The following is a 16,772-nucleotide window of genomic DNA, read 5'->3' as shown; positions in this document are numbered from 1 at the left end:
GGTCATTATCATTTATGATTCCAAACTTTCTCATTTAAAACGTATTATATTAATGGTATTACATAGTAATTCTCATTACTGAGCTGCTACCAGGACATTAACATCATGTATATCATTTTCCTGTTTTATTTTGCCAACTCAGCTTCAGTTCCTGGGGTGCTGGTCTTGCGTTTAGTGATGTAAAAATTTGGACGGAAATGTTCAGAACTACAAGTTAGCCAGTATCTTCTCTTTTGTTTTTTCATATAATTGTGTATATTTGTCACTATTGGATCACAACTACTCATTGTCATTCTGCCACTTTAGTTCTTCATGATCCCAAACTAGATCTTTTGTTATCGCTTTGAATCGGAGGCAGAAATTTCATTTAATTTCCCTGTGCTTTTAGCTGTGATATTGTCATGTTATCACCTTGTTTCACAAGCTGGTGGAGATTACATTAGAAAATGCTATATGCCGTATTACCCCCCACTTTGACGGGAGTAATTAAACTATTACCGTGTTGTTACTGCACTGTCATGTAAAGTGTGAGCAAATATTAAAGATTTACCTCTCCTCATTCTCCTTCACAGTCTTGGAGTCGTCTGTATCGGGAAAACTGTCCTGGGAGACGACAGCGGCGTTGCTGCTCAACGTGGTGCCTACGAATGAACCCGAGAAGAGTTTATGTTTAACAGGATGTGAAAGAAAAGTCTAATGAGCATGAAGTTTAACACCAAATGCACCAGCTTTACATTCATCACTGGGATCTTTCCAGACTTAAAACAACGTATTATGAGCTACATATTTCCACAGATATTACACTGAGCGGTTCCTCTCAGTGGAGCAGTTTGAATTCCCAGGTTGACCAACTTTTTAACCGGTGTTCTTTCTGTGCACAGTGAGTGCACAGCTGTGTAGCTCACAGTTGTACCTGAGGCTGCTGCTGCTGCTGCCGTGGAGGCTTTGCCTGTGGCAGTGAAGCGATAGAAAGGAGGGCTATCACAGTGCTGCACCACAGGGTTGACCGGATCCGTCTGTTGCAGCTCAAAGATCAGCTCCTCCATGGTTTGCATGGTGTTGTTGCGACACAGATAGATCACCACCTTCTTGATCTGGACACGAGGCAGAGACACAACATGAGCCAATCTGGTCCCAAAACTGTTGGGAAGCCGCAGTCTTAATGATATACTGCGCCATGTCTTACATATGGAAGGAGAGCGGTGTCACTGCTGACGCCGCATAGGCTGATGAGAAACTGTAGGGTGGTTCTCAGATTGTTGCTCCACTTCTCATTAGTGACCAAAGCGTTCCAGGCGTTTTCCATCTCTGGTCCAGGCAGCTCGTCCCCATACTGAAAAACATACATATCATGTGACCTCATTTACCCTTGAAATAGTCAGAATTTATATGCAAACCTTGTTTACACCGTTACTGTAAAGATCATGCTGCACTGTATATTTTAGTGACTTAATGAGGTCTATACTGCATGTTTTCTATGTCTATTCTATTTTATAATCGTCTTAATAGTCACTTAGAATGCATTTGTTATTATTTATTACCTTTACCTCGACTGTCTCTGCTCTAAAGGACAATATTGGTCTTATCTTATCAATAAACAGATCAAACATGACTGTTTTTGATTCTGTAGCTTTTCCTAAGTGTGATATGGACACAGTATTTGGCCACACCTGTTAAGCATTGAATTCAGGTCTTTAGGCTCGAGATCTCTTATCTCCAATGGAGGAGAACAATCCTAATGTTTCAGCAAACCATGACATTCTGGACAATCCTCTTCTTCCAACTTTGTTGCAACAGTTTGAGGAAGGACAACTGTGTCCCAGTGCACAGAAGAAGAAAGGACTATAAAGACTTTGACTTTGAGTTTGGTGTGGAAGAACCTAAAACCTCAACCCCATCAAGCACCTTTGGGATGAACTGGAACAGAGATTGTGAGCCTTAGACCTTCTCGTTCCAACATCAGTGCCTGACCTCATCACTGCTCTACAGAATGAATGAATGGACACAAATTCACCGTAGAACTTCACTTCAAAATCTTGAGGAAAGTCTTCCAAGAAGAGTGGAAGAACCAACTCTATATTAAAGTCCTGTATATGTATTTAAATATGTCATTACAGTCCCTGTTGGTGTCCCAATAGATGCCCATTCATTCAGACATTGCATAACTGGGAATCAAACCCACAACCAAACCCAGTTGAAAGACGACTTGCTCTACCACTGAAACCCCCATCGCCCTAACATCACTGAGCGTGCCAGCTTTTTCCTTGAATATATACATCCCATAAACCCCAACATGTCGTTTACCTTCGCAGTCATGAACATGAGGTTGTTGAGAACCATCGATGTAGCTTGCACTGAGCCCCAGCCGCTGCCTCTCAGCTGGTGCGATGAAGCCGCCGCGGAGGCCGCATGGCGAGTGGACGCGTCGTAATCTGAGGTGCACGGCGCGAAGGCGGGCAGCAGCAGGCCGCTGTCCACCAGCTCAATGTTACTGAGCCACGGCAGGAGGTAGGTTAACATGATCTGCCTCCCGTTGGGATGAGTGGTGGGGAACCTCTGGCTAACCTCTGCAACGAGTGGAGGGGGAAGACAATATTAGCATCAGAGTAACATCAACAGGCGCTGCGGTGTTTACATTCCGGCCAACAAATCAAACACATGCTGCATTCTCCTTTTCACCATAATCGCCAGTTTAATCCTGATCCATATGATTTCCACTTAAAGTGGAGGGGGGAGCCCCGCTCTCCAAAACTGAGCTCTCAGTGTTTCTGTGGTCAGTGGGCGTGTCCATATGTACTGTAAGTGTCTACCAGAGGAAGGCTTCTTTGGTACAGGAAGAGGCAGCATTTAGTGGGCAACCACGAGAAGATGACAAGCCTGGGAGAGTATGACAGCAGGCTTAAATACCGAGCCTGTAACCACACACACACATGGAAGAAAGAGTGACCTGAGAACAGAGGCAGCGTGAGTTCGGGGTACATCCGAGCCAGCTGGCTGGACAACTGAGGCAGTGAGACGCTGTACAGAGGCGGCAGCGGACCGTGAGTGCCGTACAGGACGCTGCTCGGCTTCTGCTCGGCAACCTTCTTTGAGTAAACCAACAGTTTTGCCTCAAGGATCTGCTCAAAGAAAGAAAGAGGAACGTGTTTTACTGACTGTAAATGATGTAAAACACATACACACAGTGATAGTTTGTCGCGCACCTGCATTAACTGCATGGAAATCTCATAGATTTCCCTGTTGGTGTCTGAAGCTTTGAAGAGAACCAGGTTCAGCAGTGGGACGATGTCACTTTGGCAGTTTCTGCTAAAGGAGAAAAGGAGAAGAAAAATAATAAAGTCACGTTGCTTTTTTTTTTTAAGAAATCAAGAGGAAAGAAAATTGTGTTCACTGGGGGTGTTCATGAGCAAGGCATCCGGCCCCCCATAGCTCCCAAAGCCACTGACAAGCCAGTGATAAAAACTCTGAAGCAGGACTTTTTAATGTCCAATCAACATGAATGGGACGGCTTACCATCACCGCCGAAATCTGCTTGCCTTTCTGTTTATTTCGGATCAATAAAAGTGCAATAAAATAATTTTGTCAGTGGCTGCCATTTTTGTTGACACCTGCAACTCGGCACTGCCCTCTACAGGAAGCATTGCATAAACGTCCATACCAACGCAAAAGACGCACATACGTATGATGGCGATGACGTTTGAGAACAGAAGAAATTGGGAGCGTCACTGGGTTTTCAGGTCCTGTTTTTTCTACCAAAAATAAGCAGAGAAAAGATCTGTTGATAAAGATTGACATTCAACCAGCATGATGTAATAAAACTGACGCCTCTCACTGTAGTTTTGGTGTTAAAAACATAAATATTATATCTTTTAACACTATTTTATCTCCCTGTCTGAGTAAACAAATATCACATGACGTTTTCTGTCAGCGATAAATCAGAAAATGAAGTCGTAATCATATTTTTGTTGTGGGGCAAACAAGCGAGACGGAGCAGACACAAGCGAGATGGTACAGTAAGATGATGTACTGTAGCAGTCGTTTCCAAAAGAGAAATTCAAATAAAAACAGGAGACAGTGAGAGTGGGCGTGTCCTGTAAGTGAGAGATTTTGTACCTGCTGCCGCAGACAGCAGCGATGGCTTTGAAGCAGCCTGAGGCGAGCTGGTAGGAGCCTGTGTAGCAGCGATCCACAGCCCAGTTGAACAGATTGACCTGGTCGGCGTTGAGCTCCAGGAGCAGGATCACAACTTCACAGCCAAGCTGGTGGACCTGAGCCAGGAGCAGACCAACACTCAACAAAGTTCTTTAAACCAGTGGTTTCCCCAATACTTTCTATATGGGGACCCAATTTTAAAGATGGCAAATTATCATGACCCCAAATCACAAGATCACTCATGAATTACAACTTTGTGTTTTTTTATGGAAGGAGGTCAAGAAAGAGATGGGAACACGAAACAGAGGAATTAATTGTTTGGAAATACAAATACGTGAATAAAAAAAGGAAGTTGTAATTCATTTTGGAGGAAAATTGGAGGAGGACGATAGTTTGCCATTTTTAAAAAGTGGGGTCCCCCATGTAGAAAGTTTGGGGTTGAGGTTTGACCACATACCCGCTGATCCTGACAGGCTAATATATTATCCAGCCACTTATAGAGGTATCCGTCAGGAGAGAGGCCAACGTTGTCAAACACAGACCCGCAGCAGAGAACAGCAGACATGGCCTGGAAGAACAAACAACAGTCACATGTTAGAGGTTTGACGATTCAGATGAACTGATCCTGGTCCAGAATCGGTAACAGACACGTTTTGATCCATCCTGTCCAGTTGTGATCATGCCCTTCTGGATTTATTCATTCCTCTTTTCTCTGGATGGAGATAGAGTCTCAAGTCCTGACTGTTTTTTATAAACTTTCAATTGGATTGAGATTGTTTAAAACCAGATTAAGTTCCTCTGTATGTGCCTACATCATCCTATACCCTAATGTTTGTACTGCTGCTTATAAATTAAATGACCCTTGGAGGACAATAAAGCTCTGAACTAAACTATCTTTTCTTTGTGTAACAAAGCCTCCGCCACATTTGCATGTAAATCAATGCAAAGAGGTGACACATGTCTTGGTGTTGAATGTATCTCCTCAAAAATAGTAAGCAGACCCAAATGTGCCAGTGGGATGAGATGAGATGTGAAAATCTAATCTCGGATTATTCTGGATGGAGCATTTATTCAAACGCTGCAGTACATGGGTGAGTTTACGTCACTTTGTGTTTGACTTGTGGGTGGAGACGAGTCTGTACCAAACAATGCAGAACCACCTTGTGATTCAGAGGCTGGTTTCATCAACACAATTTGCGAACACTGTTCACGAGGAGAGGATTGCAAAAGGTTGCAACATCCTGTTTCCTAAATTAATGTTTACATTGCACGCATGTTTTTAATACTTTTGTTTTTGCACTAAGGTGAGCCAGGAGCAGTTAGTTTAAACTTCAGGCTTGAGTAGCAGATCATGGCTCTGCCAAAACTAAAGCTAAATCTACATTTGGAAAGCATTTTCAGAGAAAAAAGTTCTCTGTATAGATTAGGGTTCCAGCTCTTTATCAGGAGTTATTTGTGTCCAAACTATCTACCACCTGAAAGTTCTACAAACAAGAAACAAAATATGGGTAAAAGACAATAGGCCGAGGACGAGGTGAAAATGAAATTGAAAGTATGGCTTTTCGTTCACAGCTGACGGTCGAGTTGTGGCTGATAAGAATCCGAAAGTGAATTTCCCGTCCAAACAACGTCAAAGTTGGCACTGCTCACACTGGTGCCCTGAGTAAGTCACCTGCCAAATCTATCAAGTTGTGAGACTAATAGTCAGACAAACAGATGTTTCTTGCATTTGTCAATAGATTCAAAACATCACTGCTATTTTTGTTCTGTACTGTATATTTATGGGTAATATTAATAAATGTAAGAGTCTTTGAGATCAGTAGATTCATGTTTTTACCTTTAGGGCACAGTATTGATATCTCGTGATTTGGTGATTCCTGTCACTGTAGCGATCCAGAGGCGTGAACATGATGCTGAATGGACCGGCCCACTGACTGAAGAGGATGAAGAGATGGTGTCGCAGGCTCTGCTGTGGAAACAGGAAGCGCCTGTGGTGCACTGTGGATGCAGATGATTCATTTTAACTGAGAGTTTAACTAAACAGTCAGCAAAAATATTAAGTGACCCCTAAACTCTTTACAACCAATTCAGTAGCAACTGGAGTTGCAATTTATTCAAGAGGCTTCTCCAGTCCTACGTAATCAAAGGACATTTTTTCCCAGCATGGTGATATAAATTGTCCTTTGACAGATACTTTGCTATTGAGTTTGAGGACCTATTGAGTGTTTAGGTCTGGCAACCAATGAGTCATCACGTTCTCTGTCCTCCAGCCACGCTATTTTTAGATCTAATCCCTTTGGGCCGTTCCCAAACCAAGATCAATGTCAAGAGTCTTGTGCTCCGTGAAATGAGTGATTGAGCTCAAGCCAAATGGAAGCCTGTTACATAATTCACAATTCACAAATGGATGAAAAGTACAGATGGATTCTATTAGGCATCCAGGGAGAGGAAATGCCAGTGCAGATAGAGTTTCTATTCTGTAATTTATCGATCTAATCTTGTCAGTGACTGGTCTAACGGGAAAAAAACAGAAAAGCTGGTTTGAGGAAGCGTTTCTGACTACCTGGTACACATTGGATGAGGTTCGCCACCATGGCGCTGAAGTGAGCTCGGATGTCCTTGAGGATCTCGGCATCTTTGTCATTCTCAGCTTCCAGAAGCATCCGGGTAAGATCAACATACTCCAGGAACAAAGCGCCCAGAGCAAGGGTGTCACGTTCCAGGGCCCCATTTGTACTGAGACATCACAAACAACAGAGAGGCCCAATGAGGAGCGAAGAAAATCCCAGGTACATACTGCTTCAGTTGATGACAAAGACACTTTATTGTTGTATCATGTAGCAAAAAGTCAACCTTATTGTTGTTATTGACACGAACCTGTCACTGACGACACCTGCGTCAGCCAGCAGCTCAAAGATCCGCAGCAGCTGCAGTCTCAGGAGGTCACGGCGTTCACGGCGCTTCTTGTTCTACAAAATGATAAAACACAGTTTACTGACTGAGATTTTGTGATACATGCCAGGTCAGTGATAGAGCTACATTGCATATTTCAGACAACCAAAGCTGTACTGGGCAGCATTGTTGGAAAAAATAACTTATCAGTCTTTTAAAAGTCTTTTCGGAAGACGTTATTGTCTCTTTTAGATCTTCTTTTCAGGTTGCTTTGCGACATAGGCAGTTGTTGCCACAATCAGAATGGTGACCTTTACACCAAAATGACACGTATAGGTGCTGCCGTATCTCTGAACAGTCATGTGGTTTGGTCAATTACTCCCATCACTCTCAAGGCTTGTGGAGCAGATATCTAGTTCTATCTAAGGCTCCCACTGTATTTACATTGAATCATTGTTCATTATTCGCAAATATGCTGCCTATTTTAGCTTTAATACGTGATCTTAAGTGTTGGTATTATTTAATGGTGTTTTATTGGTGTATTAGGTGTTGAAATATGCTCAACCAACCTCAGGTCTTCGTTCTAGCGCCTCTTTCATGAGGGGATGTAACTCCTCTACAAGTTCCCTGTGCAGAAACAGTGAGAAAAAATTGACAAAGTCAGCTGCAGTAAAACACACATTTCATTTTCAGGGAAAGGAGATTTCACTTAGAAAACTGAAATAATTAAGGTGCAGTAATAAATGATAACAGTGCACTGTAATAAAATAACCTACTACAAATCATCTTTTGTATGGGGAAAGTTGAAACTGTCAGAGAACTAAGGTGGCCTTCATAAAAGAAAGTGTATGCCATTCTTATTTGTGAAATAGGCTTCTGTTTTATCATGCAAAATGCAGTTCCTGACTAGTTTGTCTTTTCAGGCTCCTGTAGAAACATAGCAATGCAAGATGGTGCCTCCATAAAGCAAGGCCCTTGCCAAAAGTACACATGATGACTTATTCTAAGGCTACGAATTGCCAATAGACTTTTCTAAATGTTACTCACTGCACCTTTCAAACAGTCAAACAGCTCATAGTAGAACATCTCCTGTGAAACACTGTTCTCTGTTATACCTGAATACAAGGGAATTGGTGCGACCAAAGCCCAGCACTAATGATTCTGTCAACTCGATGCTCTCTGCCCTCATCAGGGGAACCAACTGCTTCAGGAGCCAAGCCACGGACGGGCTCCCGATGACCTGAAACACCAAAGCACACACAGTTCAGTCAGACATAGACACCAGCCACACAGCGCTAACACCAGTAATTACACACGATTACATTGAGGTACGTGTCTCTTCATAAAAGAATCTATCAGCACCCTGTTCCATTCATGCAAAGATACAATAGCTGCTGTGTAATGTGATGCTTTGAGTTTGGATGTCAACAAGCTCTGTATGAACACCTGATCCTGACAAGAGAAAAAAAAGCACAAGGGGGAATTAATAAGTCAAGGGTGGAGGCTACCTTGTTGTCGTGGCTGACTGCGCTGTCAGGTGTGACAGACGTGATCTCAGGTGTCGACGCTCTCAGGTGACCTGGGCTCATGATGCTGGGTTTGGCCAAGCCAAAACACAGGATCAGGTAGTTTCTCCACAGCGTGACATGACTGTCCCCACTGCCCGCAGTGCTGGTCTTCTTCGCGTAAACAGGGTTACTGGTAAACAATTCCAAAAGAAAACATTATTAAGTCATTATGTAAGATACTTATAACAAGGAGTCTCATTTTCAAGAGAAATGTACACAGAAACACATTCAAATAACTATTTAGATTAGCAGGCATAGATAGATAGATAGATAGACATACAGACAGATAGATAGATAAATAGATAGAAGACAGTGCAGATAGAAGGCTATCTAGATACATAGCGAGAGATTTAACTACCAAGCTAGCTAGCTGTTTAGCAGACATAGATAGATAGCTAACTAGCAATAAAGATAGATATAGATAGATAGATAGATAGATAGATAGATAGATAGATGATAGATAGAATAAAGTACAGATAGAAGGCTAACTAACTTCCAACTCTTTAGCAGACATAGATAGACAGTCAGACAGATAAAGAGACAGACAGACAGATAGATGGATAGATAAATAGATAGAAGAAAGTGCAGATAGAAGGCTATCTAGATACATAGCAAGAGATTTAACTACCAAGCTAGCTAGCTGTTTAGCAGACATAGATAGATAGACAGATAGCTAACTAGCAATATAGATAGATACTGCAGATAGATAGATAGATAGATAGATAGATAGATAGATAGATAGATAGATAGAACAACGAGGAATGCAATAACAAAATGTAAAAAAACAAAATAACATTGGTCTTGAATATGAACAGTGCAAGTGTGAGGATGAGCAGTAACAAGTAGAAGGGAAGAGAGAAGACACTCACTTTGGATCGACCAGGGGCATGAGTGTCTGCATGCGAGTGAAGGCGTAGGGCCAGGCGTAACTGAGCGCTGTGGGGCAGTGTTTGGGCAGGTTGTCCTGTCGGAGGAGGCTGTACACACACAGCACCCAGGGATCCTTCACTGACTGAGCGAAGATCCACACGTGCGAGGGGCTCCTGATGTCATAATGACTATTGACCAAAAGTGCGTTCCACTCCACCAGCCACTGGAGGTCCACGTGGTGGCCAACTGGCAGAGCGGCCTACAAACAAGCAAGCAGGGGGCAAAGGTGAGGAAAGGGTCATGAATGAATTAGATATTTCATTAGAAACAACTTTTACTGAGCAGCCAGTAAGCGTCTAGCAGCTGTTGCTTAAATTTTAAAGGACTTGCTCCAAAGAATTCCCCCGGGCAAAAGTTGTTAGATTCCATTACTACATAGCCATCGCTCATGGAAAACTACAACAAGCATGAGAGGCATTTTGATCCACAGCCATTCGTCCCGCCACTTGGAAGTGGGAGGTGACTACACAGATTACATGTGGTCTGGTGTCAACCAGGCGAACAGACTGCGCCTCTAACTCAGTGATTCTCAAAGACTGGTGACCAACAAATGGGTCACGGGAGAGTTTCTATGGGTTCATGTCTGTAAACTTGCCACTACATTAAGCACAAACTTGCTCTTGTCATGACTGATAATGTGACTTGGGTCATGATTGTTTGCCATCTTTGAAAGTAGGTCCCCATGTACAAAGTTTGGGAAACACTGCTCTAACTTACCGAATCAGAAACTGCAACATTCACAAAACTGTCCAGGATTACGGGGCTGAGCTGATCCATAATCTCTATCATAGGTTTGTCATCATCCTGCAGTCAAGAAAAACAAGATCACAATCTGTAAACCCCTTTAAAGAATACCCTCTCTGCTACCGTGTGTCGCTTTGCTGCCTTTCCGTACCTCCGTCTGTCCGATGGTCATAAAGAGGCTTCGTATCTCTTTGAGAATGGAGATGGCAAGTTTGCGGGTGCTCAGCTGACAGGAGCAGAGCAGAACAAGGGCCAGTCCCTCCACAGCGTGCAGCACTGTGGAGTGTGGTCCTCGCTCGGGAGGCACCTTCAGACTCGAGCTGGTCTGCAAGAGCTGTGACAAAAACATCCAAATGTAACAATTGCATGGTAGCTAGGATTTAACACAAGAGTTGGCAGTATCAGCCAGAGGGCTTAAAAACAAATGTGTTGCTAAGCACATAAACATGCCAAAGCTGCCACAAAGGTGTGTACCTCGGCTGTGTGTATCTTAGCCGTGTCGTAGCTCTTCCCTGGGGCAGCCAGGGTAAGTTTCCACTGTGTGAGCAGTTGCAGCAGTAATTTGAGGGAGGTGTCCAACAGTCCCTGGTGAGTGTCTTGAACTTCACGCAACAGGAAGTTAGTGAATCCAAACAGAACGTCGTCACGCCAGTCAGAGAAATCCAAGAGCAGACTTTGCAAAGAATTCTGGGCTATTAGCCTCAGCTCGTCGTCCATGTGAATAGTAAGCCTGACAGACAAGACGTAAAATGACTTATCATGAACGCAACTGATACAATAATCCATCATCTAGACAGATTATGGAGGCCATGACCAAGATGTGAGATTACCTTAAACTAAGCTTTAAACAAAACACAAACAGATGTAACAGGAAAATCAGGTGAAACAAGACGAGGTAAATCTTTCTACAAACAGAAACATTACCTATACTTGATTACACATACATTTATTTATCTTGTCAGACAGCCATATTTGTCATCCAGAGCACGATACATGTGACATACCGAGAGAGCAGGTCTATCAGCTCAGGCTTGGACATCCCATCGGGCAGGATACGAGGAATGGCAGCGACACAGGTCCTGAACAAGTCAATCTTAGGCTTCCTCTCACCCCTGAAAATATCAAGAATAAACTGATAAATATGATTGAATGAAAGCACATTCAACAGTATTTTGTGTCAGCCAGGCCAGAGTGATGTTCACACGTACGTGATCATGTCCTCAGGCTCTTTGTTTAACATCTGAGCATTTGTCATCATCATGCAGCGTCCCACCTCCTTGTCCAAGTGTCTGAGGATGTTGTCAATAGCCTTCTTCACGCTGAAGTAATACTGTGACATCCCTGGAGATGACAGCACAGCAGCTGTAATCGCCGTAGCATGACATTTTCAACATTCAGGAGGCATGTCAGTGTCACTCACCAATAACTTTGGCCTCCTCGTCTGTGAGCGTTTTACTAAGATATGTCTTTTTCACTCGAAGTGTGTTCCCGGAGGGCAAAGTGCTACCAGTGTTAGGCATGGGAGGGTCACCGTCCTTCTGCTGCAGTTTATCAGCGATGACCAGGAATGCTCTTAGACCAATATTCATTCTCTGGACACACAGGAAAAATACATAGAACGCTTAGTATACAGCAATAGTACAGTGCGGTATAGTATAGTATAGTATAGTGTAGTATAATAAAGCATAGTATGGTGTAGCACGGCATAGCATCTCACAGTATAGTACACTGCAGCATAGTGTAGCACAATAAAGTACCATAGTATTGATAGCATAGCATCACGTCATTCTGTAGTGCTGTACGGTACTACAACGTAACAAACTTGAATAATACTAAAAAAAGTACTGACCAGTACAACACTATACCACACTGCACTATTGTCCTTTATGATACAAAACCATAGTATACTATATAATTATGCACTGTACTATATTGTAGTACAGTCACTATGCTATGCTTCACTATACTATACTATATAAAACTGCATTGTACTGTATTGTAGTGCACAATTGTACAATAAATACTACATTACACAATACTATACTATGTTGTACTATACCTTACTACACAACTGTATCGTACATACAACACTATGCAATGCTATGCTGCACTGTATTGTATGGTACTACACAAGTAAATACTATACTATAATACACTGCACTATAGTAAGTACTATAATATACTATACTACACTATTTCAGGGGACGACAGAAAATATTAGAGCTAAATAAAAATGTAAATAAAGGTTAAGTTCATACCTCTGGATTAAGACTAAATGCTTTTGCAGGTTTTCCGACACAAAGGAGGTCAAATATAATTTCTTTCATGGCAAAATCAAGTCTTTCCTGAAATGAAATGAGGAAAAAATGTGTTTAGAGTCATTTAGTAATTACAAGGAGCCCCCACAGAGATGAGTATGAGACTTACGGTATCTGCAAAGTAATTGTATTCACCTGTGCAATAAACTGTATGATTTTGACAAAGATATTGAGGGGCATGTCCCTTGGTACCACGCTGCGGGATCCTTTGGGGAAAAGTGTTGTGATGATGGTGCTGAGGCGACTGTGGATAGAGAGGGAGAAGTTTCGTAAGAGATTTTGAAGTGTTGTCCTGCATAAAATTGTTAAATAGAAAATGAAATTAAACTCTTTACAAGAGTACTCTATTCATTTGTTTGTTTAATATGTTTAAATATTGACTCCTTTTGGATTGCTCCAGTTGACTCAGGCTCGTGGTAATGTGGTGTTGACCTATCCCTGGATTAATGTCCTTTCACATGAAAAACTGCTCATTGTTCTTTGTCTGAAAGCGACTAAAACAACGACATCTGCTCACTGTCTTTTCTGCTAACAATTTACATCACTACCACACAGGTATTTACTGGGAAATTGACGATAACAAGCAATTCAATAGGAAATTCTGCCTCTCGCTCAGTGGAAATGATCCTGTGAGGTCACTGATAGGAGATATTTACCCTTGTGTTGCAGTGTTGCTCTCACACTTTATTCTGATCATGTAGACCCACAGCAGCCGATACAAGGACTCCAGTGCAACGCGAGCCATTTTAGGATCTCGACTCTGTCGTGATATTAGATTCACGGGGGAAAAAATAGGTCAGTGGCAGAAACAGACAAAAGCAACAAGTCACAGCCTCAAAACAATAGTTTATTGTTGTTGTACAGTCGATATATCAAAAGCTTATCTGAGCATATCCAAAGCTTAGTGTAAAAAGAAACCTGTCAGCCCAGTTATTTATACTGTAAGGTTGGCAATTGTATTGAAGTATATTGTAATGTAATGTGACCTTTTTTTGTTATTTCCCGTACAATAGGAAGTTTACTTTAAAAGGATATTATGCCCATATAATGGACAGAACAAAAAAAATGACAAAATGATGACAAAGGAAATAAGAAGATAGGGTTATGAGGGAAAAAAATGGATTTAAGCTTCAATGGTACTTTGAGGGATTATGTTTACCCATCTTGAGAATAGATGTGTAATCTAACTGCTAGTTAGTTTAAATGGTCATTGGGGCAGGTGATCCACACAGAACTTTCCCTGTGTGATCAAAACAAACTCTGTAAACGCGACATTGTTTAAAAAAAAGAAAAGAAAGAAAAAAAAAAGTCTTTATTCAGACCAAAATCACTCTAAATGTTGTAGTATGCGTGCCAGGCCTGTATGTGGCGTTGAAGCACTTGCGATTTCTCACATTCTGGGGAACTTTCAAAAGAAATTGTGTTTAAGGAGTCCAAAAAAGTCAGTTATAATCCTATAATTGTTCCTGTTTTTACTAAAGGGATTACCAAACACTGGGTCGGGACCCATAGATGGATCGTAGAGATTTTTTTTGGGGCCCCAAACAAATTTGCAAAAAATGTATTTAGCTTATTTAAATAACACAAGTGGAGTTTTAATTCATTTTACAAACATTTCTCATAAATGATTTGCTGACCAATTCAAAAATAAATTAGCCGCTACATAATGTTCAAATTTTGCCCGTCACAATTTATGTTGCGGTCTGGGAAACGTTGGTTTAAACAACACTGATGTCACTCACTCACTATATTGACTTATTAAAGGTACAGTAACATTGCTTGGTGAAGTCACACACTAGAGCTTTAAATTACCTTTAGATTTGAGAGGCAGTTGTTGAGGAAGATGTGCCATCTGTTGAGGAAGAACTGTTTCTGGCTGACACACAGAAGACACGTCACCAGTGGGTAAAAAGCCTGCGTGGAGGAGAGAGACTTTTCAGATATACCGTCATATCCACTGTCATTTCACTGTGATCTGCTGTGGTGGAATACTTTCCTTTTTACAGACACTAAAGGCTGAAAGTACATTAAAAAAAGGCTCATTCAATCTGCACTAAAAAGCTTCTGCTTTGAAAAGGCAGCCTTGCCTCTTCATACATCATAAATTATTTCCACTGTGGACACTGACATTGTAAAAGAACGGCGCACGACCAGGGTGACCTTGAAATGGTTGAGGATTCACAAAGACCGCAGACATCCAGCCCATTTAAGCATTCAGCAGAGAGTGTGTGTGTGTGTGTGTGTGTGTGTGGACGTGTGTGTGGACGAGGAGGCAGAAAAACAAACGGCCTCTGTTTGTTTCTCTGCTCGCTAACTTACCAGCGAGTGCTTCTTCCTGGAGGACAAGTCCAGGGTTGTGTCATACAAGCTGTCCACAAAGTTCCTGAGGCAGGGTACGTTCACCTCGTTCTTCACGGCCTAGAACGGCATCACACACACAGAGGGATCAGTCTCCTCTCCAGAGTGTCGCTCTTCTGGGGTTTTTTAATTAACTATCACATGCAACAGAAAAACAAACTTACTGCGGCAACAGGGACCAGAATTTCAACAAAAAGACCGGCCAGAGCGTGCTTAATGTCCTTGTCCTTGACTTCCAGGAAATAATTGCCGCACTCCTGCCAATGAAAGAGCAGTAAATGGTTTGCCAAACAATATGTTGACTGCCATACATTTATGCTACTTTACAATAAATGCAGGCTTACCTCGCTTTCTCGTGAATAATATCGAACATTATATCATAAAAAATATCAAATTGATGCATAAGGACCAAAAATACCCTAACCCTTTGAGTTCCCTCTGTCTTCCAGGGTTTTTGTTTATCTGTCTACAAGATTGCAGACTCTCACTAGCACAGCTCGCTTTCCCCCTTACAAAGCCCCTTAGATTGCCCCTTTTTCACCTTAAATTTAGGAAATAGGAAATTAAGTGTCAAACTATATGATCTCTGGTCTGTACCTGCATGAACTGAAAAGAGGCTTCAAAATCCTCGACAGGATACATCTTAACTCGGAAGAACTTGACGCCCATGATGAGGCTGATGGTGGACTGGACGACGTACGGACTCTGCTCTTTCTGCCGCAGCTCTTTAAGCTCGGCCATAAACTTCTTCTTCACAGCAGGAAACCTGAGAGCGAGAGAGAGACAGGGAGAGAAAAGGAAGAAGAAGAAAAAAACTAAATGGGATTCTATATAAAGACCGACGTGGACCTGCACATCCCAAAAAGCTTCTCCACTTGACACTGTGACGTGGAGCGAATACTCTGAGAATCCATTCAGGGGAGTTAATTTTCTGAAAATGTCATTGCCCCTTATGTTACTGTGGATATGCAGAGTGTTAGCCACAGGATGAACTTGGTTTGGCACCTGATCCTTTGCCCAAATTGGCTTACAGATGGGATTCTTTCTCAGGTCTAAATTTAGAAAATAATTAATCATGAGAGCTCATGTGAGCATCTCCCAGCTCCTTTACTACTGGCGCACACTGCAGTTGTAAGACAGTGAATCCCATATTATGGTCAGGTAACGGGAGAAAACGTGGACTGACACAAACAGTCTAGAGTGTGAGTTTTGTGGCATAAATCTCTCCACTATGAATCCAATCTGAATAGTTTTAGGTTGCAGTGAAACCTCTGAGCTCCACAAAAGCCTCTCAGGGAAATATGTCCTGCAGGAAATTAAGCAGAGCACACTTTGGATTGGAGCTCTGCAGCGCGCTTTCTCCAGTCATATCTCTATTTTAAGGCTTTGTTCTCTGCTGCAATGATCTGAAAAACCTCAAATAAACAAACATCAATTTCCAGTCCTAGTTTGGTGTGAAGGGCACCTGTCCAAAAGTGTGCCGTCTACCCGGGGTATGTTCCAGTCTCTTGACCTGGGGAATGTTTTGTAGACAGGCGCAAGCAACAGTGAGACACTGTCATTGCGTGGCACGGCACCAGAAGCAGACAGCGTGGAGAAATAAATATTAAAGGGACAGCTGAGGTTGTATTTGTGTAAGGTATTTGTGCTGAGAACCTGCCAGAAGAAAACACAATTCTAGCCATTTAACAAAAGGGTTTAATTTAATTAGCTTTAATTTACCTTTAGACAATCTCTTCCACCTGGAAACTGAAGATTGTAAACCCATCACCCTTCTGCACCAAATTCAATTCCATTGAGAAAATCGTTG

The 16,772-nt window shown here is 42.1% G+C and overlaps 1 protein-coding gene across 11 annotated transcripts in view; it reads right to left on the bottom strand.

The window, feature by feature from the left end:
• The window catches only part of frya (furry homolog a (Drosophila)), a 65,405-nt gene that overhangs the window by 21,844 nt on the left and 26,789 nt on the right, over positions 1–16,772 (bottom strand). For 6 of the 11 annotated variants that reach the window (XM_044031621.1, XM_044031620.1, XM_044031612.1 and 3 more), the window contains exons 8-35: positions 15,560–15,728; positions 15,127–15,219; positions 14,924–15,022; positions 14,417–14,518; positions 13,261–13,364; positions 12,740–12,848; positions 12,545–12,631; positions 11,707–11,878; positions 11,495–11,627; positions 11,291–11,398; positions 10,761–11,016; positions 10,438–10,620; positions 10,260–10,346; positions 9,482–9,741; positions 8,553–8,742; positions 8,160–8,284; positions 7,614–7,671; positions 7,030–7,121; positions 6,716–6,888; positions 5,990–6,150; positions 4,610–4,720; positions 4,114–4,268; positions 3,204–3,306; positions 2,948–3,119; positions 2,305–2,567; positions 1,187–1,333; positions 914–1,094; positions 551–641 (exon numbers count right to left, since the gene is read on the bottom strand). In XM_044031621.1, coding sequence (XP_043887556.1) covers positions 551–641; positions 914–1,094; positions 1,187–1,333; positions 2,305–2,567; positions 2,948–3,119; positions 3,204–3,306; positions 4,114–4,268; positions 4,610–4,720; positions 5,990–6,150; positions 6,716–6,888; positions 7,030–7,121; positions 7,614–7,671; positions 8,160–8,284; positions 8,553–8,742; positions 9,482–9,741; positions 10,260–10,346; positions 10,438–10,620; positions 10,761–11,016; positions 11,291–11,398; positions 11,495–11,627; positions 11,707–11,878; positions 12,545–12,631; positions 12,740–12,848; positions 13,261–13,364; positions 14,417–14,518; positions 14,924–15,022; positions 15,127–15,219; positions 15,560–15,728 — 3,984 coding nt within the window. The remainder of the gene's footprint in view (positions 1–550; positions 642–913; positions 1,095–1,186; positions 1,334–2,304; positions 2,568–2,947; positions 3,120–3,203; positions 3,307–4,113; positions 4,269–4,609; positions 4,721–5,989; positions 6,151–6,715; positions 6,889–7,029; positions 7,122–7,613; positions 7,672–8,159; positions 8,285–8,552; positions 8,743–9,481; positions 9,742–10,259; positions 10,347–10,437; positions 10,621–10,760; positions 11,017–11,290; positions 11,399–11,494; positions 11,628–11,706; positions 11,879–12,544; positions 12,632–12,739; positions 12,849–13,260; positions 13,365–14,416; positions 14,519–14,923; positions 15,023–15,126; positions 15,220–15,559; positions 15,729–16,772) is intronic. The other 5 variants (XM_044031613.1, XM_044031622.1, XM_044031616.1 and 2 more) reach the window with 1 other exon arrangement.

This window comes from Solea senegalensis, linkage group LG8 (assembly GCF_019176455.1).
Source record: "Solea senegalensis isolate Sse05_10M linkage group LG8, IFAPA_SoseM_1, whole genome shotgun sequence".
In the NCBI taxonomy this organism is placed as follows: domain Eukaryota; kingdom Metazoa; phylum Chordata; class Actinopteri; order Pleuronectiformes; family Soleidae; genus Solea; species Solea senegalensis.
The sequence above is the reverse complement of the archived record's forward strand: the minus strand, read 5'-3'. Positions and strand labels throughout refer to the sequence as shown.